Source organism: Dunckerocampus dactyliophorus, chromosome 4 (assembly GCF_027744805.1).
Source record: "Dunckerocampus dactyliophorus isolate RoL2022-P2 chromosome 4, RoL_Ddac_1.1, whole genome shotgun sequence".
NCBI classification, from domain to species: Eukaryota; Metazoa; Chordata; class Actinopteri; order Syngnathiformes; family Syngnathidae; genus Dunckerocampus; species Dunckerocampus dactyliophorus.
Window position 1 is genome coordinate 17,908,342 of NC_072822.1, and position 21,074 is coordinate 17,929,415.

A 21,074-nucleotide genomic window follows, 5' to 3' on the forward strand; every position below is an offset into this window, starting at 1 on the left:
ACATTTTGTGCATTTTGTCCATGAGCTCTGCAGGCTGGCTCATGTCCTGACGGGATCACTGTGTGTGAGAGTACCCGTACGTTGGCATGTGTGACGCAGGGAGGACTACAAGCCACTCTCAGCATGTCAGTCATCTAACGTGTCAACCCCACATGCTAAAGCCACTGGGTGAAAGTGTGCACTGGAAACCTGACACATACTGAGCTATTTGGACAAATGTAAAAACATGTAATAAAAAAATACAACAACAATGCAATTACCACCGACTTAAGATTCCAAATCTATTGAAAAAGCAGTGTGTCCCAGACATTCATTACATTTTTAACAACGCAGATACATTTAGTGCTATCCATCTATTTTCTGTACTGCTTGTTGTCATTCGGATCGTGGGTATGCTGGAGCTTATATCCCAGCTGACGTCAGGCGAGAGGCAGCGTACACCTTGGATTGGTCGCAAGGCCATTTGGAACTACCTTTTATTTATTTATTTTTGGATTTGGTGCGACCTGTTCGCCTTCACCAGCCAGTCCAGGGTGTACCCCGCCTCTATGCCAAAGACAGCTGGGATAGGCTCCAGCGTACCTGCAACCCTAGTCAGAATAAGCAGTATAAAAAATGGATAGATGGATGTTTGCACTCGCTCATAAGCACATTACGGGACTGTCTGTGTAGCTTGTCCTTCCAACTCCGTACAAGAGATCGCCTGAAACTCTGCTTCTTAAAACACCTCATACACACCTGGACTGCCAGTCAATGAGATGGCGTGGCAGGAGGGAATTCAGTGTTGCCAGCTTTTTGACTCAAAAAAGTGACTAGTGACAAACCTAGCGAAATCTGAACAAAATGAAACAAACACTTCTAAGTCAACGTCATGTTCTGTTGTTAAATAACGTTTAAAAACATAATACAATGTTGTCATGGTCAATTATGAAAATTAAGACTATGCCGTTGCCCCAACTACAGATAGGCTGCAGTCCTGAAAAGTTTGGAAAATGGAAACATTGAAACGGTATAAATGACAAAAAAAAAAAGAAATGATAGTAAGAGATGAAATTATCACAATCATTAATTTTTTTTTCAATATTTTAATATTTTTGAAATACAGTCTTCAACATTCTTTGCCTACGATGCTGCTCTGAATGGTCTTACCAAAACAACAATCAGATAAACCTGGATTGTTGCACTGCTTCATCAAGATAATGGCTTTCAGCTCATTTCAATCGGTGCTTTGTAATCACACATTTGGTCTAATTACTTGGCAATTTGAGAGAGGGCACACAATGAACACTGATTGCCCTCGCTGAAAATTACATAACAGCACTATTAGAACAATTATGCCTCAGAGAAGACAAGGCACATGACTGTATGAAACACACATGACTGAAATGAACCTTTTCCACAAGTCATAGACACTGTAGCAAATTTTAGGAAAAGGTAGGGTCTATTCACATTGGAATTTAGTAGGACTTGGTACAAGCATAAAGCTAAATCTCCCTTTTGACAATCCTTTTGTTATTATGGCAAAATAATTTGTATAATTTGAAGTCTTCCAGTGCAGCACAAAAACAATCCAATCATCCTGATCATTAGGATTAACAGGATTAGATGAACTTTAGTCTTGGAGACATTTACACTCGTTTGTGTGAATGTAGCTATGATCGTATAACCGCCAGGGTTTGTTATGAAGACATTCCCGCTGCTTGTGTCCAGAAAGGTTAAATGGTCCATATGTTGTGACCTCTTGGGGGCCATGGCACCCACTCCTGCAATGCAAAATACACTCTGTATTAGTTACATTATGTTGTAAAGTCATTAGAAACTGCAGGACCACCTAACAATGTGATTTATGAACACAAAATCTCTATAAATAAACTGTTGCCAAGAAACAATGCAAAAAAAAAAGAAATGAAGAGCTAAAAATAAACCCAAATGTCACTACAAAGCAGTGGCTTATATAAGATCTGCAGAGGAAAAAAAATGGAGTGTGTGCACGGGCTTGAGGGGCAGAATGGAATTTCTTACTTACCTTGGCATTTAGATCAACTGTGCAGCTCCACTTGAAATAAGTGGCGCAATGGTTCGATAGCGCATAAGATGCTGCGAGCCCTCTTCAAGATCCACAACGTACTCTCTGGGAGAAGAGGGGTAATCATTAATGAGGCATAAATGTTTAAAACAAAAAAAACCACTCTGTTCTAATGTACCTTTGATCGTCTGTTTCTGGCTCCACTAAGATGTTCTCTTGTCTCTCCTTCACCCGCAAGAACACAAAGGAGTCCAGGCATGGTGCAGGTACTGAGCCGCCAACAGAATAACAAGCATGAAAGTGAGTGTGAAAGAGCATGAAAGCTAAAACTAGACCAGGTTTGAGGATTGTACCTGCTTTAAGCATATCAAGTGTCTGCAGGATGGGGGGCATGTGGTTCAGTGCAACAGACTTCAAGTGGCTTTCTGTGTTTGCGGCATATCTGAACAACGTACACAGACACACAGACATACAGATTTGTGATTTAAAGCGGTAAAACATAATCACAGTAAAAACACACTTGTTCAGCCTGGGTCAAAATAAGGTCCACGGTCAAATTAGCACCACAATAAAACTAATATTATCTGTACAGACATTTTAAAATTGTAAGTAGTATTCTAACAGAACAGTGTTGTCTTCCACACAATGACGAAGACCTGGGTTCGAATCTCCGCTTGCGCATCTCTGTGTGGAGTTTGCATGTTCTCCCCGTGCGTGTGTGGGTTTTCTCTTATTATTTAAAAAAATTGGTACCGAATCGGATCGGCTCGGCAAGACTATAAAAAAAATCGGATCAGATCGGAAGCCAAAACGTGGATATAATACACGGACATACAAGTGTATAAATAAGTTATCTATTGTGATAAACATAAAAGTAAATTATTAAAATAAAATATAAAAAGTAAATTCTCTTACTCATACTTGCGTCTGTATACGCTATACAGAGATGACTTTATGGTGTGCAGCCCATTCTTGTTCATTTAGAATTATGGTTGTCCCCCCTAGCCATATTAAGCTGAGATATGACAAGACATGCTGAAGCGTGATATGTGAACGTCTTCCATGATGCCACACATGATGACCATTCGACCTGCAAGTTAATGTCCCGACTTTAAACCATACTTTTCTTGAACCTTTGGGTGGAATTCCAAATTGTACCATTTTAGAGGCATCCAGATTGGTTGTTTTACTGCACTTGAGGGTGGTCTACTCACTCTTTGGCAAAGGCAAACTCCTCAGGCGAAAGCAGCGATGGTTCTCCTACACTGCGAGACTTCTCTTTTTCAAGGATATGAGGGAAGAACTTTTCAATCTACACACACAAACAAGCAAACGGCCATGTAATCAAACGCACCTAATACCTGGACACATGCTCGAATAATGACCAGTCTGACCTTTTGCAGACGAGAGCGTAAATAGCTGCACAACACAAAGCGGATGCGGTCGATCTCCATGCGATGGACGCTGGCCTTGGCGTCGCCTTTTTTCACCCTCTGCAGGTTCTCTTCCTGGTGGAGGGAAGGGATGAGCAATAACACAAGATGAGCTGGATATAATACTCCCCCCCCCAGATTTTACATAGCCAAATGTGAAATCTGTACGGTAAATCCCAGCATATTTGCTGAGCTCTTTTCTCTGCTTTAAATTGTAAATACTCTTTTTTTGGTAACTTTAAGGGAGTTGTCCCTCTTCAGCTCCAAATTACAGTTTTTCAAGTATCTACATCTATATTTGCCACAACTCAAACTTCAACTTTGTAAAAATTTTCATGAAGCCCAAACTAAATAATTCCCGTTCATGGCTTTAACACACCGCTGTCACATATCTGCATCACGTACACACAAGCCTTGCAGCACATTAAAAAGTTAGCACCCCCTTTGCGCATCTAACCAAGGTAGACAACACCTTTAAATGTGGTTTGATGGCGCTATCTGCAGGAGAAAGAGTGCTGCAGCTATGAATCCAGCATAGGGCGCTGCCTCACAAGTCAATTCATTCAATATTCTCCAGCAGGAAGATGCTTTGACAAGGTGTGTTGTGTAACTGCATGTTTTGTAAGTACAATGCCAGGGCTCCAGGCTAACTTTTTTTTAATTAGGAGCACAGTGGGCCCTAACTTAACATTTTAGGCGCGCAAGCAGAAAATTTATGGGCGCACACCGAAATCAACTTGCAAACTATATACGGTATTTCCATTTTCACTGAATTACTGATAAATGCTTGAACAACATATGCAGAAACTATAATGTTTTCAATTCACATTTTATTGCTGTTCACAAAACATTATAAACAGCTTACTAGCCACAAAGAATAAGTAAACATATAAACAAGTAGACATATTACACAGGTCACATTTTATGTTTCAGACTGGCACTGTGTTTGCTCAAAGTGTTGTTTTTTTAATTGTGTGGTACTGGTATTATCGGCAAATTTTATGCTGCTCAGTACGTTTCCATGCCCTAAATTACTCGGATTACTGAAATAATTTGGTTTCTCCATTTTTCACACCTCATTGTGACGTCCGTGTTTATATGCTTCATTGTGATTATTGGCCATACGCAGTGTGCCTACCAAAATGCCTGCTATTGCTCTCTATTAAGTGAGCATCTTGAGCTGGATGGCGAGCATTTTGCACATAAACAATACAGGTCGCCACAGTGTGATGGCTACTTTTTTTTACAGTACAACCATTTTTAAAATACAACCGTTCAGCTTCCTCCATACATATGTACCGTACTTTATGTCTTTAATAGCCGGCAGACACAGTTATCTGTTTTTCTCCACAATCATGAACTCCTTACAACTACAACTACCTACAATGCTAAAAACCCACAGCATTTCAGTATGTGGAATCCAATTATGGAACGGATTAAGTAAGGAACTCAAACAATGCACCAAGATCAGCGAATTCAAGAAACAATACAAGCAGCTGATGTTTGCAAACTACAAGGCAGAAGAGTCTTGAACTTTGCCTCTATTCATTATTATTTATTTACTATTACACTGATTATTACATATGATTTCCATTTATTGTGAAAAAATCTCAATAATTACATCACCATATTGTTATATTACCTTATCATTCTTCTATGTATAAAAAAAATCACATATGGAATACAGGAAGAGAATAAATGTCTTGCAATAGATGTGGAACGGATGAGGGGTAGGATGATATCACCTTTGCTTCTTCCTACTCCTTTTGGACATGTGAAACTGTAAATTGAATTATGTTATGTATTCCATTGTATCTTGTATGCATGTTCAAATACAATTAAACCATTACCATTACCTGGCAACAATTTAGATCATAGCTGAAGTTACATCCGCCGAACATAAAGCGCATATAGCATATAGCAAACATTTAGCAATTTTCTCCACAATCAAGACCCACTCAGCCACATTTAATTCCAGGTTACATCCCGCCGTGGAGATTAGTGCGAGTCACAAAGGTATTTTAGGGGTTTTTATGGGTGGGTCCATTATTCATGGTTTTTCACCATTCATCTAACCTTGGAACGCAATCCTCGTAAATAGCGGGACACTACTGTAGCTGGTTAAAAATCGATTTGATATTACAGCTTCTGATTGTGGATACATATAACAAAGAAATCATATTTGATAATGATATAGTGGTTGTGTATATTACAAAACCACAATGGATTTTCTTTTTAATTCTTACAATATTTTGAGACAACATCAACACGTGTGCATTCTGATCAAAATTTCACAGGCTCACTCGGAACAACATCTAAATACGCTATAAAAATAGACGTAGTAAAAGAACAACAACAAAAAAAGCACCATACTTCAATGTGTTCCGTCCACAAAGTTCAGTAGTATGTGTGTAAACTCGCAAGGTGTTGAGATTAAAATGTACCATTGACGCAACATGCCTGTTATGGCTGACACTGGTTACCACTGTTTACATTAGTGGTCATAAAATACTTCAAATTCATAATGACTGCAACCTAATTTAAGATTTAAGAAGGTTTTGCTCCAACTCCATGCGATTATGTTGGTATGATACGGTGGAGAACATTGTAAGAATAGAAAGTATACCATGTGAGTGAGCTGCTCCATGACACACTCCACCACCTCGGACTGGTTTGCTAGAAGCTCTGGAGAGAACTTCTCATTGAGCCAAGCCTGTGACAGACACAAACGTTGTGATAGTGGCCGCTGGGTGATTATATGTATGTATTATACGTATATTATATGTATATTTATTTAAATAATTTGAGCTCACTCACTTCCTCCAGTTTAGCGATCAGATCCGCCGGGGTCATGTCATCGTTCTGACATTCTTCTTGGCTGTTGTTGTCAGAGAAAGAGTCCGACATGATTTCGCTTCAGTTAAGGTGCCAGTGCCACTAAACAAAAACAAAGTCCTACACGTAAACTAAGTGTCAGTCGGCTGAATTATAGTCTACAGAGATAATAAGCGAAGACTTTCGCTACGTTTTTGTCACTTGTTATGTGAGCTAAACGTAAGACATTGGAAAGGGAAGGTACTTGTTTATTCGCGCCACTGTAGCAGTTCTCGCGAGAGGATAAACTATTTGCTCCCGAGCTTCGCTTCCAAGGCAAAATTTGTCCTGGTCTGTCTACTATTTCCAACATTAAAATATATATAGCCACTTGATTTACAGATAGAAATGACTAATTTATGTGATTTTTTTCTGTTAACAACCAAATCGTTGTCTTTGTAAGGAGATTTCCTAGATCACCATTGAGCAATGTTTCCTGCAAGTCAAAAACCAGGTCTTAAAAAGACTTGTTTTGGAACTGTTTAAAGACACTGTATTGTCTACTATACTGTACGACATACTACCATGTATTATATTATATGTTACTATAAAGTATCAGGCGCGGATTTAGAGGGGTGTGTGGGGGGGATACAGTGGATCCACTGTAACTTGTATGCATGTTCAAATAAAACCAAACCATTACCATTACCATAGTAGTGACGGGAATTCTGGTTCTTTAAGGAGAACTGTTTTTTATAGTTCGGCTCACTAAAGGAGTCGCTTCTTTCGGCTCCTAAGTGGATCCTCAGATTTTTTGTTGCTTTCATTTATGACCAAATACCAGTGTAAAGTGTAAAATTAATAAATAACGTATAAAACAAATGAATAATTATGAATTATTTTCTTTTGTGTAGTGTTTTTTGTGAAGCCTGATCAGTAAGAAAATGTAATCTTGCATGCTCACTCTGCTTATGTATTTTCAGCGTTTTTCCTCACTTTTTCAGCAAGCTGTTACACTCTCATGTCTCCCTCCTGTTTCTCTTTCTGTGTGTGCTGTCTGTAATCTCACCTCTGCCAGGCAGGAAAGCTAAGACAGTTTCCCTAATGAACACACCATTGCACAACTGGTATGTACTTGGCCCATTTTATTTTTCACACTACTTCACTTTAAAGTTATAATGTTGAAAAGATGTTTGAAAGTCAAATAAATACTTTATGACTAAACATTTCTAAAAATGATTTGAATATAAATGGGATTTTCTTCCCGTGTTACCAAAAAAAGACTGATCTTATATTTTTTCCAAAATGGACGGGAATAGTGAAAGGTAACATATATTCAGGAAATTAACCCCCAGCTGTTTTTGTTTTACAAAGGAGAATGTTCATTCAGACCAGTTTGCTTCACATTTTATTGACAATCCAGTCACACAAGAGTCATATTTATCCACATTGTGTGATTTTGTGCCAGTGAAATTAAATATTTTCATGTAGTATGAGGTCACACTTGCACACAACAATTAACTATTTTCAACAGTCGTCCTCTAATGAGAGAGCATGCCAAATGTTCCATATTCCATAGAAATATTGCATATAAATATTTCTGAAATTGCAGTTGCTTGGAGCTAAAATGTAAAGAATCACAGTTTGTGAGTATAAAAGGTGTTCATGGTGGGGAGGGTATATGCAGTGTGGGGCCCCCACAGAGGGATGGAATATGGGTATGGGTAAATGAGAGCAGAAGAAGTTGCACTGCCTGGAACATGCCGGTACATGAGCTGAGACTGAGGTATTCTCATTCTGGGGAGGAAGGCTGGGTGGTGCAGTGTTGTCTGCTGATGAGAGTCTGATTTGTCATAAGGGGGCAGGACACAGGCAGTGTGGGATAGCGTGTGCTGGGTTGAAGGAACCTTTGCAGGGATTGCCCTGAGTGTTTCCCACTTTTCAGTTTGATAAAGCCACGGAGGCAGAGGGATATTTTTCAGTGAAGAAGCGTTGCAGTGCGTCAAAGTGGCCTGGTGGCTTCGGTAACCTGGTCGAATAGGAGCAGGCCGTGGGATGTGTGTAGACCTTGGAAGAACATTGACGAAACTAGAAGAAGGTGGTGGAGAACAGTCAGATTTACCTTTGATAGCAGAGTAAAAAGGATGCATGAGGTTGATGTCACCGCCTTTTGGCTTCCAGTCTTTAATGTGAGCTTTGACCTTTTGGGAGCTAACATGGAGTCTGTCTTTATTCTCTCCTGCAGGATCTTTGTAGATCTGTCTCATGGGCATGTCCTCACTTTGGTTGAGTGTGTTTTTCACAGTGCTGAAAAGGGCCAAATCAGGTTTGCTTTCACCGCATGCAGGAGCATCCTCTGATGAGATGGAGCATGGGGATGTGCTCTGTGAGGAAGAGGAGGACGAGGAGGAAGGAGGGCAAGGTGAGCCATCAGAGGAGTTACACTTGTGGCTGGAACAGGCTGGAGAGAGAGAGCGCTGGATGACAGAGGGCCTGTCTCTCCACTTCCCCTCTGTTTTCACCTGAAGGCTGGCCTGAGCCACTCGCTTCTTTTTTTCCAGAGGAGAGATGACCTCTCCAGCAACCGATGACAAGTTTGCAGGCCAGGGGGTTGCTGCAGAGCCATGCACAAGGTGGGAACACGTATAAAGGTCAGGGGTCAGAGGCCGGTCTGGCTGGGAGCAGTCCAAATGGTGTCTTTCAGGCCAGAGGGTAGACTGATGAGGAGGCATCACTGCTCCACTCTGACTGGCAGCCTCTGGAATCCTCTGTAAAATAATACACGTTAAATTCATACAATTAAAACACATACAGTATTATGAACTGTTTTCATCAATCACAACATGGTACCTCACAATCTTTTCCCCTGTCTGCATGGATTCTTTTCCCCTCCCACTCAGCTTTGTTCATCTTCCCCTTCCTCTTATAAGGCTTCCTTGGTTTGCTGAGAGGCAGAGGTTTATCATCTTCTCCTCTTAGATGTCTTTCAAAGGGCAACACCAGCCTGCAACATGACCCACACTGTGTCATTGAACATTTTGTTTGACACATAAATAATAAAGAAATGAGCTTGAAAGAGATGAATGACTACCTCTCATAGTGTCTGCGGGTGCATGTAGCTGCACTGGTGCTCCCGGGACTCCCACCCAGTTCATCGTACACTTTCTTCCACAGACGCCTTGCCGTCACCTGTTGATGACATCACCTTGTCAAAAGCTTCATTATGTTCGTCATAGAATTCATCTTGGGTGGGTGCTGAATTTGTGATTGCCACTAGGAGGAGACAAAATTTTTGTTTTGTCCGCTACGAGGCATGACTGAGGTACATTTGAATGCACCAAACATCATAAAAGTTAACTTTTTTACGCTTGTGTGACAATTAAAATGTAATATTTATGTTTATGTTTTTATGTTTTTTACACTTATATGGTCTTTAAAAATCTTGTTACTTAATAATGAAAGGTAAATAAAGGTTCCATGATGGCAACAGTTTCGATTATTTCTTTGGGAAAAAAAATGTCTTAATATCTGTATAAATTGGAAATCGACCAGCGTCTGGGAAAGGTTTGTGTACGACCGTTAAAGGTTCTGCATATGCTGTTTACGTGTAAAACAAACTCTCGCTGTCATCTAAATATGCTCATATTTAATGTGTAAATTAAATCCCAAGATTGTCTGCCAACATTCACAAGGACCATGAACTGATCATAAATTGGCTTGTAAACGTGTACGTATACTGTATAGCACTGATAAAGACCACAAGAAACTTGAAATATAAATGTATTTGATTGGCAAAAGCAATTTTGCCTTGGCAGTACCCCTCTAGACTCAGCAGGTGGTGCTGTGGTAAAAAAAAGGATAATTAAACTAGTTTTGTAGCGCATGTAATTTTTGAAGATAGTTCCTTATTATTTGTTTGTTGAATGGGGTACTGTTGACTCTCCCTATGCTTTTCTATTGAGTGAGGCAGCACAGTATTCTACCATTAGTTGCTTTGGACCATTGGAACAAAAGCACACATATAGAGAGTACTGTAGTTTTTCTGTTATTTACAGTACTGTGCAAAAGTATTAGGCTAGATTAGATTTGTTCTTTTAGCAGTACTTTAATGACCACATTTGACCCAACTGCTTCAGTCAGCCCCGCATTCCTCCATGGCTAGAATCAGGGTTGAGAGTCGAGAGCGCTAGTCATCGAGCTAAAAACCCAGGATTGTCAACTCAAACCCAAAGCGACCCTTAAGGTGTCAAGATGCCACGCTGGCTGGCACCCGTTACATACATACAACTAGAGCACAGACCTCTGCCAAGGCCAAGCTATTTAAAAAAAAAATGAAAAAACAAAAAACAATTGTGGCGTGTGTTTGTGTTTGTTTGTACATGTGTTAGTTAACAGGCTACTTCCTGTTTCATGGAGGGTGAGTAATTAATAAAACAAATTAAAAAATAATAATAAAATAATGAAACTGTATGTGACGTAAGCCCCGACCTTTACTGCACAGGTCTAAATGGAAAAAGAACACCTGCCTATTCTTCTTTGTCAGCTGGGGAATTTAATCACATTTTGCAAATATAGGTATGCATTTTAGTCTGTATCATAATACAGTATTTAAAAAAAGAGACACATTTTGGGAGTTGAGGCAGAAATAATGCTTCTGAAAAATGGGCTCAGTGCATATTCTCATGTACCATGCAGATCAGTTTGAGAATGAGAAGTGGTTAACTGACCTTTAAATAACACAAAATAGCACTGTCATATCAGGTGGACGCATTTTATGCAGACTATTCTGTTTCGACCCTGACGAAATTAACAATGCAAATAATATCTGCGCATGCATCGAAGACTGAAAATGTGACTAATGTTATTTGCACCAGCAATTCAGACAAACACATGACGAACATTTAGGATCTACTTACTGAATTGTAGCCACCTAGTTTCTCAACTGTCTTGTAGATCATCCACAGGTTAACTGAGAGCAGAAATAGATCAGGAACTCACTGGCCGGAGTGCATTGTGTCTGTACTGTATTGATCAAACTCACTTTGTTTGAAGCCCAAATGTGGGATTCTTTCAATGGGTGAGCCTCTTTCCTTCATGAAGGAATGCAGACTTGATACAAATGACTTCTCCTCCATCTGCAGCAGGCCACTTCCCTGTCCTTTCTTGCATTTATCATTGACCTCAATCGCTGGAGATGTCTAATTAGGAGAAAGCGTTGGACATGCATTAGGACGAGGGTGTCCAAACTTTTTTCACCAAGGGCCACATACAAAAAAATGAAAGGATGCAAGGGCTTTGTGATACAGTTTAAAAAAAAAAAAAAAAAAGCCTATTATTAGTACAAACTTTGCTGTTTTTTTCCCATTTTTCCTGTTTTTTAAACATTTTCTTTTCATATAATCTTTGTAAATTTTCTTCTCCTAATATTATGACTTTATTCCAAAATATTTGGATTATTCCCATAATATTATAACTTTTCCCCCAACCCAATTTGATTTTGTTTTGCTTGTTTCTCAGAATATTACAGCTTTAAAAATAATGTATGTTTTCTTTAACATTACATCCCTATGCTACTAAAATGACATTTATATATTTCCTCATAATATGGATTATTTTCTTGAAATTGCTACTTTTTTCTCTTAATATTTTGACTTTATTCTTGTACAATTACAGCTATTTTTTTCCATTTCTGCTGTGGTTTTTTGTTAATTTTCCAAATATTTAAAGTTTATTCTTGTAATTTTTCTTCTCAGAATTATTACTTTATAATTGTTCCTCACCACTTTGTGGTTTGAACATCACACCCTCACTCTATTGCATTTTTTCAAAAATATATTAATTAATAAATGATCACTGTTTTGACACAAATGCACATTTAAGCAAATTTCATGTATTCTTGGCCTAAATTAAACATTTTCAAGCATAAAAATGGCTAAGTAAACTAAAATCCAAATACAGTACATAGTAAATGTAGTATATACTCTTGTCACTAGATTTCACACACAAGCACCAGACTTGATCATCAGAACAACAGGCAAAATCATAACATAATAATAATAATCATCACAGTGATAACACAAGCTGCTATTGTGGCCGTAATGCAGCTAAAACTCAACTCTGAACCCCTGACGTCACTTCCTGTCCACACGTCCGGAAGATATTTATTGCAACACACACCAGCACGAGTGTTATGTCTTTAATGGGTTATTTTCTCTGATTACATCTGCTATATTGGGTAATACGAGTGTAAAGGTGACTATAGGGGTCTTATTTCATGCTTAGAGGGCTCCAATAATTATCAAAATATTCAATTTATAAATAAGAAATCCCACTTTGCAGAAATTCACTTATCACGATCGGGTCTGGAACCAATTAACCGAGATTAACGAGGGATTATTGTATTCCCTTAATATTTTTATTCTATTCTCGTAACATTATACGTTTTTCCACAACCTAATTTTCAGAAACTTACAACTTTCTTTAATATTTCAACTTTATGCTACAAAAATGACGTTATTTTTCCTCATAATGTTAATGTTGTTATTCTCATAAAATTATGACTTTTTCTCATTAGATGACAACTTTCTTTTTTTAATATTTTGAACGTATTTTTGCAAAATTACAGCTGATTTTCTATTTTTGCTGTTTGTTTTTTTTAAATATTTTTTTTGTTAAATTATATCTTTACAATGGGCCAATAAATAAACAGCCAAGGACCCCTGATGGTCTCCGAGCCGCTCTTTGGACACACCTGCATTTGGAGTTGTTTCTTCTTTTTTTTTTAAAGATTTTCTAAGGACCAGGTTTAAGAGGACAGGCTTTTTATCACCAGTGTTATCACCAGTATCATCAGTGTTAATTGTGTCTGCAAAAGTTAGTCTTGCAGGAACTGGGGTTACTCTACATGCAGAAGCAGGAATAATGCTCCTGTTTCATAACTGTTACATCTTTGACATATTTCAGACTGCCCACATCGGAGCATGAAATTGACAATGTCACTATTTGTGGTTTGCAAGAAAGGAGAAATGAAACAGGGAGAGCTTGCAAAAAAAAAAAAGCTTCCTTGAAGAGACGCTTCTATTAAAAGTGTTCCAAAAGCGCACAGGACGTGCCAAACCGGAGTCTGAACAACTGCTGCCAGGCAAAGATGAGCTGGCTGGGAGTCAGTTTTGTTGCTATAGAGAAAAGGATGACAATATTCAAACACGAAACCTCACATTGCCAAACAGACATCACTTTCGATTGATTGGATGCATGAGAAACCGCAGTGAACGCTATCAATATTTTCGTTTGACTCAACTCATGTAGACTGCTGTTTTTTTTTTTGTATGGCAGCCATTCTACAACAAACAGCTCAAGGTGGTTTCATCTTGAATCAAGTTCCTCTCTGTGGTTCCTGGTTCCGAGAAGTTGGCCTGCACAGTGAGTAATAGTGAAGGTGCGGGCCGCTGGCCGAGCTCCAAGTGAGTCAGCCTTCATCTGCTGTTTCCAGCTTTGACGTTTCACTGTTTGAACCCCTCAGTGGTGCTCTTCTCTCACGGCAGATGCAGCCTTTGTGATCCGAAATGAGAATTCTCCGTGCTGCTGCACCTCTGTGGTGTGCTCATAAATGTGGAACAGTGGCTGCAGAAGTGTACAGTATTGGCATTCATTTGCTTGTGTTACAACAGGTTGCGTTCTGTTTTCGGTCATTGATTTCATATCAGATTCACAAAACCTTCAAGCACATTTCCTGTCATAGCTGTCCTTCATTTCCTGTAGTGAGAGGGATTAAAAGTCGATCTGTCATTCATCCATCTATCACTTTGGAATAAAGGTACCCTTATGAATGGTTAAATATACACAGAATAAATTCTATATGATTTAATTGTATATTATATTATAAAATTGTATAGTTTCAGTTATTATTGTTGGCATATTCACTCACAACAGCTTATATATACTGTTCATAGCTGCAGGTATCATATTTACTTTGTAATGTACATTTACAGTACATGTACTGCAAGTACTTATTTTGTAAACCCAAGGTTGCTATTTCACACACACACACATATTTAGTGTGAAGTGGAACCTCGGTTAGCGTCCGCCCCGGTTAGCGTGTTTTTCAGTTAACGTCCAAAACTTATGCCAAAAGTCAGCCTCGGTTTACATACATTTTCCGGTTAGCGTGTTGTCAAGTTATTAATACACTGTGTGAGTCCAGCTGTGTTCTTAACCAGTCACCGTTTACATTTGCATACAAGTATATAGTGCAGTACTTACTTTAGGATGTACAGTTGCCATTTACATTTACATATACCATCCATCCCCACTATTATCAGCGGTTTCCAAGACCACCTGTGAATGGCGAACAACCACAAGAGAGAGTGATTGATAAACCCATAAAAAATGTCTATTTTTGAAACATGATTCACTCCTCCCCCTCCAAACCCTCCTGCTAGCTTGACATTGACGCTCTACTCCGCTTGCAGATCAACATTCCGATGACAGATGGATTCGGAGTCACAGTGTAGCCTTTAGCCTAATCGTCAGGCTAACGTTAGAGACGAGCAAGCTAAAGAGGGCGTGTCTACATAATCCACACAGCTTGCCTGTTGTACTTCCGGTAACTATTTACAATCATATATTTACTTGTATTCCCCTCGCTGCAAGTTTTGAGGAAGGTAGTGCTTCTGTCAGGGGCGCCGTATCGGAAGTTAGGAAAAATCCAAGGGCTCCTGACTGAAAGGGGCCCCAAAAATAAAGATGGAAATAAAGCTGCCCAGGGGGGCCCAGAATTTCTGGGCCAAACAAACTTTTGCGTCTCACAGCACACAACTATGGTGGGTTTAAGGGACACCGAACAAAAAACATTGAAAAAACATGATCAGTGACCTATAAAGATGTAAAGATGTAAACATTGTGGGCTTTCTAGCAGTGGTGCATGTGTGCTGTACATTTTACTTGTATTATCACGTATTATTACCGACTTATGGTGAATGAGATGTGTTTTCTGTGGGAAAAACGGGTTGTTTTCAAATATATATATATATTCTTTAATCATTTTTGGCCAAAAAACAAATCTATGGGGAGTACTAACTCTGATGTAAGGTACCGAAAGGATGGACTTCGGTCTGCTGTTTAGTTGACAGAGGTGGGAATAAATAAAACAACTTTCTTCTTTTCTTGTCATAGTCACAATACAAGAAGAAGATGTAGACCACTGGTGTGCAAAGTGCAGCTCATTGTTTATTGGCTCTCGGCACATTGCAAAAATAAAATAAAGTCATTATTAATAAGATATATTACTAAATATTACACTAATGTGTCATTTTTTTTTGTTCTGTTAGCTTAGCATATATTGACATACCTGGTACATTGGATTGTTTTTAGCATATGTAATGCACAAAAGTGGCCCCCGCATGCTTAAATCTTACACGGTCATCAGTGGAAAAGGTTTGTACACCCCCCATGGTCTAGGTGGTGTAAGTTTGATTGGCAAGAGATAATAAAAGATTACAATCCAGTTCAACTAAATATGTTGGCTGTATTCCATGCAAATATTTACAATAACTTTCACCATATGTGTACAGTGTGTTCTCATATAGGACACCCTTGAATTTTTCTGTATGCGGCCTTTGGTGGAAAAAGAAAAAGAAGCGTGCGTACCCGTTTCTTTGATTTCTGCAAGAAAAGAATTAGGGGGAAATACACGCGGGTGATGTCAGTGTTAAAGGTGGATGCCACTGACAATTCAGAGGTCGCCACAGAAACCACCTGCCTGGGAAATTTCACGAACTAATCTGTGTTTCTCACATTGCAGCGCACATTCAGTTACCAGAAGAATGAGTGCAGTTCCTGTACAAAAGGAGACCAAATTGTGTCTTCAAAGAAGAATCACACATTCCTCGTTACTCATGTCACAAGATGAAACCCCGCGTACGGTCAGCGCTTCAAATTTGCACTCCTTCTGAAATTCACCAAAAAGGGAAATGAAAATGCGACTGTGTGTAGTCATGTCTGCAGTCTCCACCAAGCAAACAGACCTTCTTTTCTTCCTAACCCGTTCTTACCTTGTTTGCAGTTCGCTTGTCTTCTTCTTCTTCTTCTTCTTCTTCTTCTTCTTCACTGACCACCGTCACGCTTTGGTCCTCATGATCTGAACAAGAAGAAGCACAATAAGTATTTTCTCCATTTTCTCCAGCCAATTTAATTTGACGCATCACATCATAGTAATTGTCACAACATTCCAATGGCTGTGTGAGCATATTGTCGAAAGTGTCTGATATGAAACCACAGGTAGGAAACCACTTCCTGCTCATGAACACACACTCTTATGTGCAGCACTGGGTGATATTATTGTAGACTACAGTATAGAAGGAGATGCAATGCATGCTCAGCTTTGATTCATACTGTCAGAAGTATTCATTCAACATTTCTGCAATGTATTATCGATGTTTTACTTAGAACTGCATCATACTGAGAAGGAATACTTGATTTAAACAACACATACATGAAGTGGCTGGTGAGTTTTTAACATCAGACGGCGGTGAAACGATAACATTTTCAAAATAAAATGAATGGAAGTCTTTTTTTTGTTCAAGCGCCACGTCCCAGCTCTCCAACTGCGGTGTAGCTCTAGCATTTGTGTGTAAAACCAAAATGCTCCTTTTGAGATCGCTTGCTTCCTGTGCTGCGGCTTCAAATTCGAATTCTGCTTTCAATATAACCTCCGACTTCTCCATTTCATGTGCTGGGGACGTACTGTATTATAAATATATCGCACATATATTTACTATATATATATATTTACATATATTTACTTTAACATGTACAGTTACTTTTTTTCTGCAGTTTATTCAAAATACAGTCAGAAATACTGCGCTTGGGACAAAATGTACTGTATTTGTTTAACAAGCATATTCATATGAAATGATATAGTCAGATGCTTTTCATAGGACACGATATGTAATCAACTTCACTGCTAAATAGATAAGTAACTGGCTGAAGGAAACAAAATAAAGTTGAAAGTGATTCTTACCCATCTCCAGTGGTCTTCTAATGGGAGGCGTCTCTGTTTTGTGACAGTAATTCAACTGGACGCACTGACATATGCACAAAGTGTCTCTCCCACAGCTCACAGTCATTGGTTGACACCACACATATGACCTGTTATGTTATGACATTATTTCCTGATTGCAGTATTTACGTTTCAATTCCTGTACTCTTCATGCACCCAAATGGCACAGGCAAATTCCTTGTTTGTGCAGGCAAATAACTTAACTCAGGAATACTAAAATTGAAGACACAAGACAAGTGTAAGGAATTGAGAAACAAATACTGTGGGAGCATCCTTACACACTAATATAATGTTACAAAATACTTACTTTTACCCATTGTTTTAAAATACCTTAAATGTGGAAGTGGATGGCACACACTAGGTACGTACCTAAATACATTCCGACAAACAAGCACGAGTAATTGAGGCGACTCTAAAAATGTCAAGTGTTATAGTAATATAATAGTCTACAGTGATGTGCAGTGAGGTTCATGGCTTGTGAGGAACTGACGCTTTTGAAGATTTTTTAATGTTAGTACAGGTTGCTCATTAAGAGGATAACAAGACAAAGAAGAGAATAATTCAGTGTTGTTTCAAAATATGTCTTCAAATTGTTTTCAAATAAGTCTTAGTTAAATTTTTTATTAACTGGAAAACATTTGTGTTCTTACCTTTTGTTTGTATATGAAGCACATGCAGCCTTTCCGTCTCCGGGAAAAGTTGTGATACTTTGTTGTAAAATCCTGATCACCTCTTGGTGAGTTTGGGTATATAATCCTCCATCTTGGCAGTCAAATTCATGCATTAGTTCAGCAGGATATAAAAACACCTTGAATATATTTGACTTTCTTTAGTTAGTGCTGCTGCTGTCAAAAAAAAAACCCTAAACGCTGGGTTTTAATCTATGGAAGAAAGACAGTGACAAGCACCTTCTAGCTCATGCCTGACCCCTACAGGATGCAGCAGTAGTGCAAATGCCTCCCGGAAGAAAATTCTATGTATTTTATTGTTTGATTAGCAAGAATAATGATGTCACGCTTACATTAAAGACATTACATGGACTGTAGAAAGTTATGGTGTACAACAAATGTTTCTGCAACATTATATTATTGGCAACCCGCTGACAAACACACACCGGCAAGAGCCATGATCCAACTCAGTCTGCAGTGTAACGGTTGGCGGGCACGCTCACGGCAGCCTCACTTGATCAGGAAATGGGCAAATTCAGCTATTTTTACTTCAAAATGTTAAAAACGATTGGCTCATACTGAAAATACATTTACAATACAGTTCAACAGACAAATCCATCCATCTCCTATGCCGCTTAGGGTATTAATATTTATTTTATGTTATTTTTTTACATTTTTCATCATGATAGGTGAGGCTCCCCCAGCTACACGTCACTGGTAATCTAATGCTACTGTCTACTACTGATTTGCTACAGCTCATTAGTATGGAAGCAACGAGCACAAGCAATATGACCGCGTGCGTACAACTTTGATCTTGATGTGACGTCAAGAGTAAAAAACATAAATAAATGCCCCTTCTTTTCAAACTTGATATGCATTTACATCATATTTTATGTAGTTATTTACAAAATTTTAAAAAACATGTCTTTTTTTCCCCATTGCTTCTGAAAGTTTCCTGCGGCCCAGTACGGCCCCACCCACCGGTTGGGGACCTCTGCTGATTACTATACTGCCTACTTTATCATCATGCATTCGTCATCGTGTATTTATAAACGAATATAGGGAGAATGACCTCAGAATATTTGTTACGGTGATATTAGGATTTATTTGATTTTATTGAAGGATATTGTAATCTAAAATGATCATTCAGCTGGAATGCAGCAAATGTGTCACGGGCGGACCAAGGCCATAGTACAGGATCCCAAAATGCAGAGACAAGTCACTCTGTAAAACAAAAAGGTGTCCACAAAGGTAAAAAAAAAAAAAAAAATACAACACAAAAAGGAAAAACCAACCAAAACTATCGGGCAATAAACACTGCTGAAAAAAAACTAAGCATGAAAAAGAGGTAATATACAAGAACTAAAAATCACTGCTGCGAGAACAAGCAGGAAAAAACACTAATAAGAGCAAAAAATGCTCTGCTGAAAATCAAGCAGGCGAGTGTAGAGCCAAAATGACAAAAAATACAAACCGCTGCTGGAGAAGCCAAGCAGGGAACAAGGTACTCACAAAGCTAAGCAAAAGTGGACCAGAAAGCACAGACCAAGAGGTAACACAAAGCTGGGGTCTGACGAGGAGCAGGGAACAATCTGGCAAAGGTGTAAACAGCACAGCTAAAGTAGTAGTAGTCAGGCTAATTAGGTGCAGATGTGGACAGGTAACTCCTCCCAGGAGAGTCAGCAGTGTACTGCAACAGAATGCAGATAGGCGGCAGCAGAGCAGCATGACAGAACATGACAAAATGCCCATTTAGACTAAATAATTATTGAAATATCAAAAAAATGTTAAAACATTATTATGACATTACTTCAGTATAAGGAAGAAGATGAATGCTGCACCCCCCTTAAAAAGCCATTATCTATCAGTTGTACGTACAGTATATTAACTAGATCACACCAGGTTAATCCATCAATAGACTCTTTTTGTACATTTGTTAGTTTTAATCATGTACTTCATACTTACACTCCATTCTTTATTTATTGTTATTATTTTTTACAGCGTATGAACACTGTGCAGAGCCTGGCCCTGTAAGAAGAATTGCATTGTGGGAAGATGAGTGCTGTAGTTCTGTGCCTTCGCAAAGGCAGCTGTGTCTCTCTCTATTCTCTCTCTATTCTCTCTCTTCTGTATTCTCTCTCTTCTGTCTGCGCCGCCCATTGTCTTCTGCGTCCTGATTGGCTGCAGATCATTGTCAATCAATCCCCTTCGTGGTGTCTCTTGTTGTGGTCATGGCTACCAAACTAGCTAACCCTCTCAGCTGCTTGCTAACCGCCAATACTGTAAACAATAGAAGAAACAGAAGAAGCTAAACCCGTGTGAGGAAAATACAACAACATTCCGGTACAGTAGATGGTTACTAAACGTTGGTTGCGACCCGCCATAAACATAAAGAAGAAAATGAACGCGTCTACATTTCTCGGCAATCAGTTTTAGATGTATAGATAGCGACTTTATTAATGTCCAAGAGAACAACACAGCATTTTACGCTTTGTTTTATATGGTTTATTTTATCTCTATTGCTGGATATTACACACTCTTTCTACTGGAATTATCGCTCTGGACTTCATGAGAACCACGGTACAGTAGCACCTTTGTGGATGCCAACCGCCATAAAACCAAAGAAGAAGAAGAAGGCACCTTTGTGGCCACCTTTGAGTCCTCATAGTGCGTAGAGCCCTCAGCAGATGCAGGTATGTGTCAGCAACGCGATCGCTGCACAAATTCCAATACCTCCCATCTTTTTTTTTGTATTGATTCAACAAAACAGGCTTTGCAATCTTGGCGGTATACAGCATTCATGGTGTTTATAATCCAAATCCAACAATGTTTTACATTTGATTTTAGTATAAATTGTGCTTGTTGTTGCTCACTGTAAACGGCAGCGTGTGAAGTCATCTCGAGCGACAGCGTTAACAAATGCCGAGAATGGTGTCGTCTCTGTGTTTTTTCCTTGTTTCCTGAACTTTTTTTTTTTTTGCCCTTATGGTGGACTATCTTAGTTACAGTGTTTTCCTAAATACATATTTAAAAGATTAGTAGTAGTTCTCAACTATAGGAGATATCACAAGATT

At 38.9% G+C, this 21,074-nt stretch overlaps 2 protein-coding genes across 2 annotated transcripts; both read right to left on the bottom strand.

Annotated features, from left to right (window-relative positions):
• Positions 1-1,065: 1,065 nt before the first annotated feature.
• gins4 (GINS complex subunit 4 (Sld5 homolog)) lies at positions 1,066-6,555 on the bottom strand. Its single transcript, XM_054772285.1, has 8 exons — positions 6,277-6,555; positions 6,086-6,172; positions 3,421-3,534; positions 3,241-3,338; positions 2,380-2,468; positions 2,205-2,295; positions 2,027-2,131; positions 1,066-1,763 (listed from the first exon to the last, which is right to left on the bottom strand). The coding sequence occupies exons 1-7, from the start codon at positions 6,364-6,366 to the stop codon at positions 2,035-2,037; spliced, it is 666 nt and encodes a 221-aa protein (XP_054628260.1). The 5' UTR covers positions 6,367-6,555; the 3' UTR covers positions 1,066-1,763; positions 2,027-2,034.
• Positions 6,556-7,599: 1,044 nt separating this feature from the next.
• On the bottom strand, positions 7,600-17,320 carry arid5a (AT rich interactive domain 5A (MRF1-like)). The gene is made up of 7 exons (XM_054775012.1): positions 17,294-17,320; positions 16,326-16,411; positions 11,315-11,471; positions 11,190-11,242; positions 9,365-9,462; positions 9,124-9,277; positions 7,600-9,041 (listed from the first exon to the last, which is right to left on the bottom strand). Exons 1-7 carry the CDS (start codon positions 17,295-17,297, stop codon positions 7,911-7,913), a joined length of 1,683 nt encoding a protein of 560 aa, XP_054630987.1. The 5' UTR covers positions 17,298-17,320; the 3' UTR covers positions 7,600-7,910.
• Positions 17,321-21,074: the final 3,754 nt, after the last annotated feature.

What these genes read in the sequence shown, in the direction of transcription:
- arid5a (XM_054775012.1), bottom strand. An exon ending in ACAAGCGAACTGCAAACAAG is followed by an intron (nt 11,472 to 16,325) that starts GTAAGAACGGGT and finishes TCTCCTAATTAG; the next exon opens with ACATCTCCAGCGATTGAGGT. An exon ending in ACATTTGGGCTTCAAACAAA is followed by an intron (nt 11,243 to 11,314) that starts GTGAGTTTGATC and finishes TTCTGCTCTCAG; the next exon opens with TTAACCTGTGGATGATCTAC.
- gins4 (XM_054772285.1), bottom strand. Translation starts at nt 6,366, where the DNA reads ATGTCGGACTCTTTCTCTGACAACAACAGCCAAGAAGAATGTCAGAAC. An exon ending in GAGTTTGCCTTTGCCAAAGA is followed by an intron (nt 2,469 to 3,240) that starts GTGAGTAGACCA and finishes TACGTTGTTCAG; the next exon opens with ATATGCCGCAAACACAGAAA. An exon ending in CCAGAAACAGACGATCAAAG is followed by an intron (nt 2,132 to 2,204) that starts GTACATTAGAAC and finishes CTCTTCTCCCAG; the next exon opens with AGAGTACGTTGTGGATCTTG.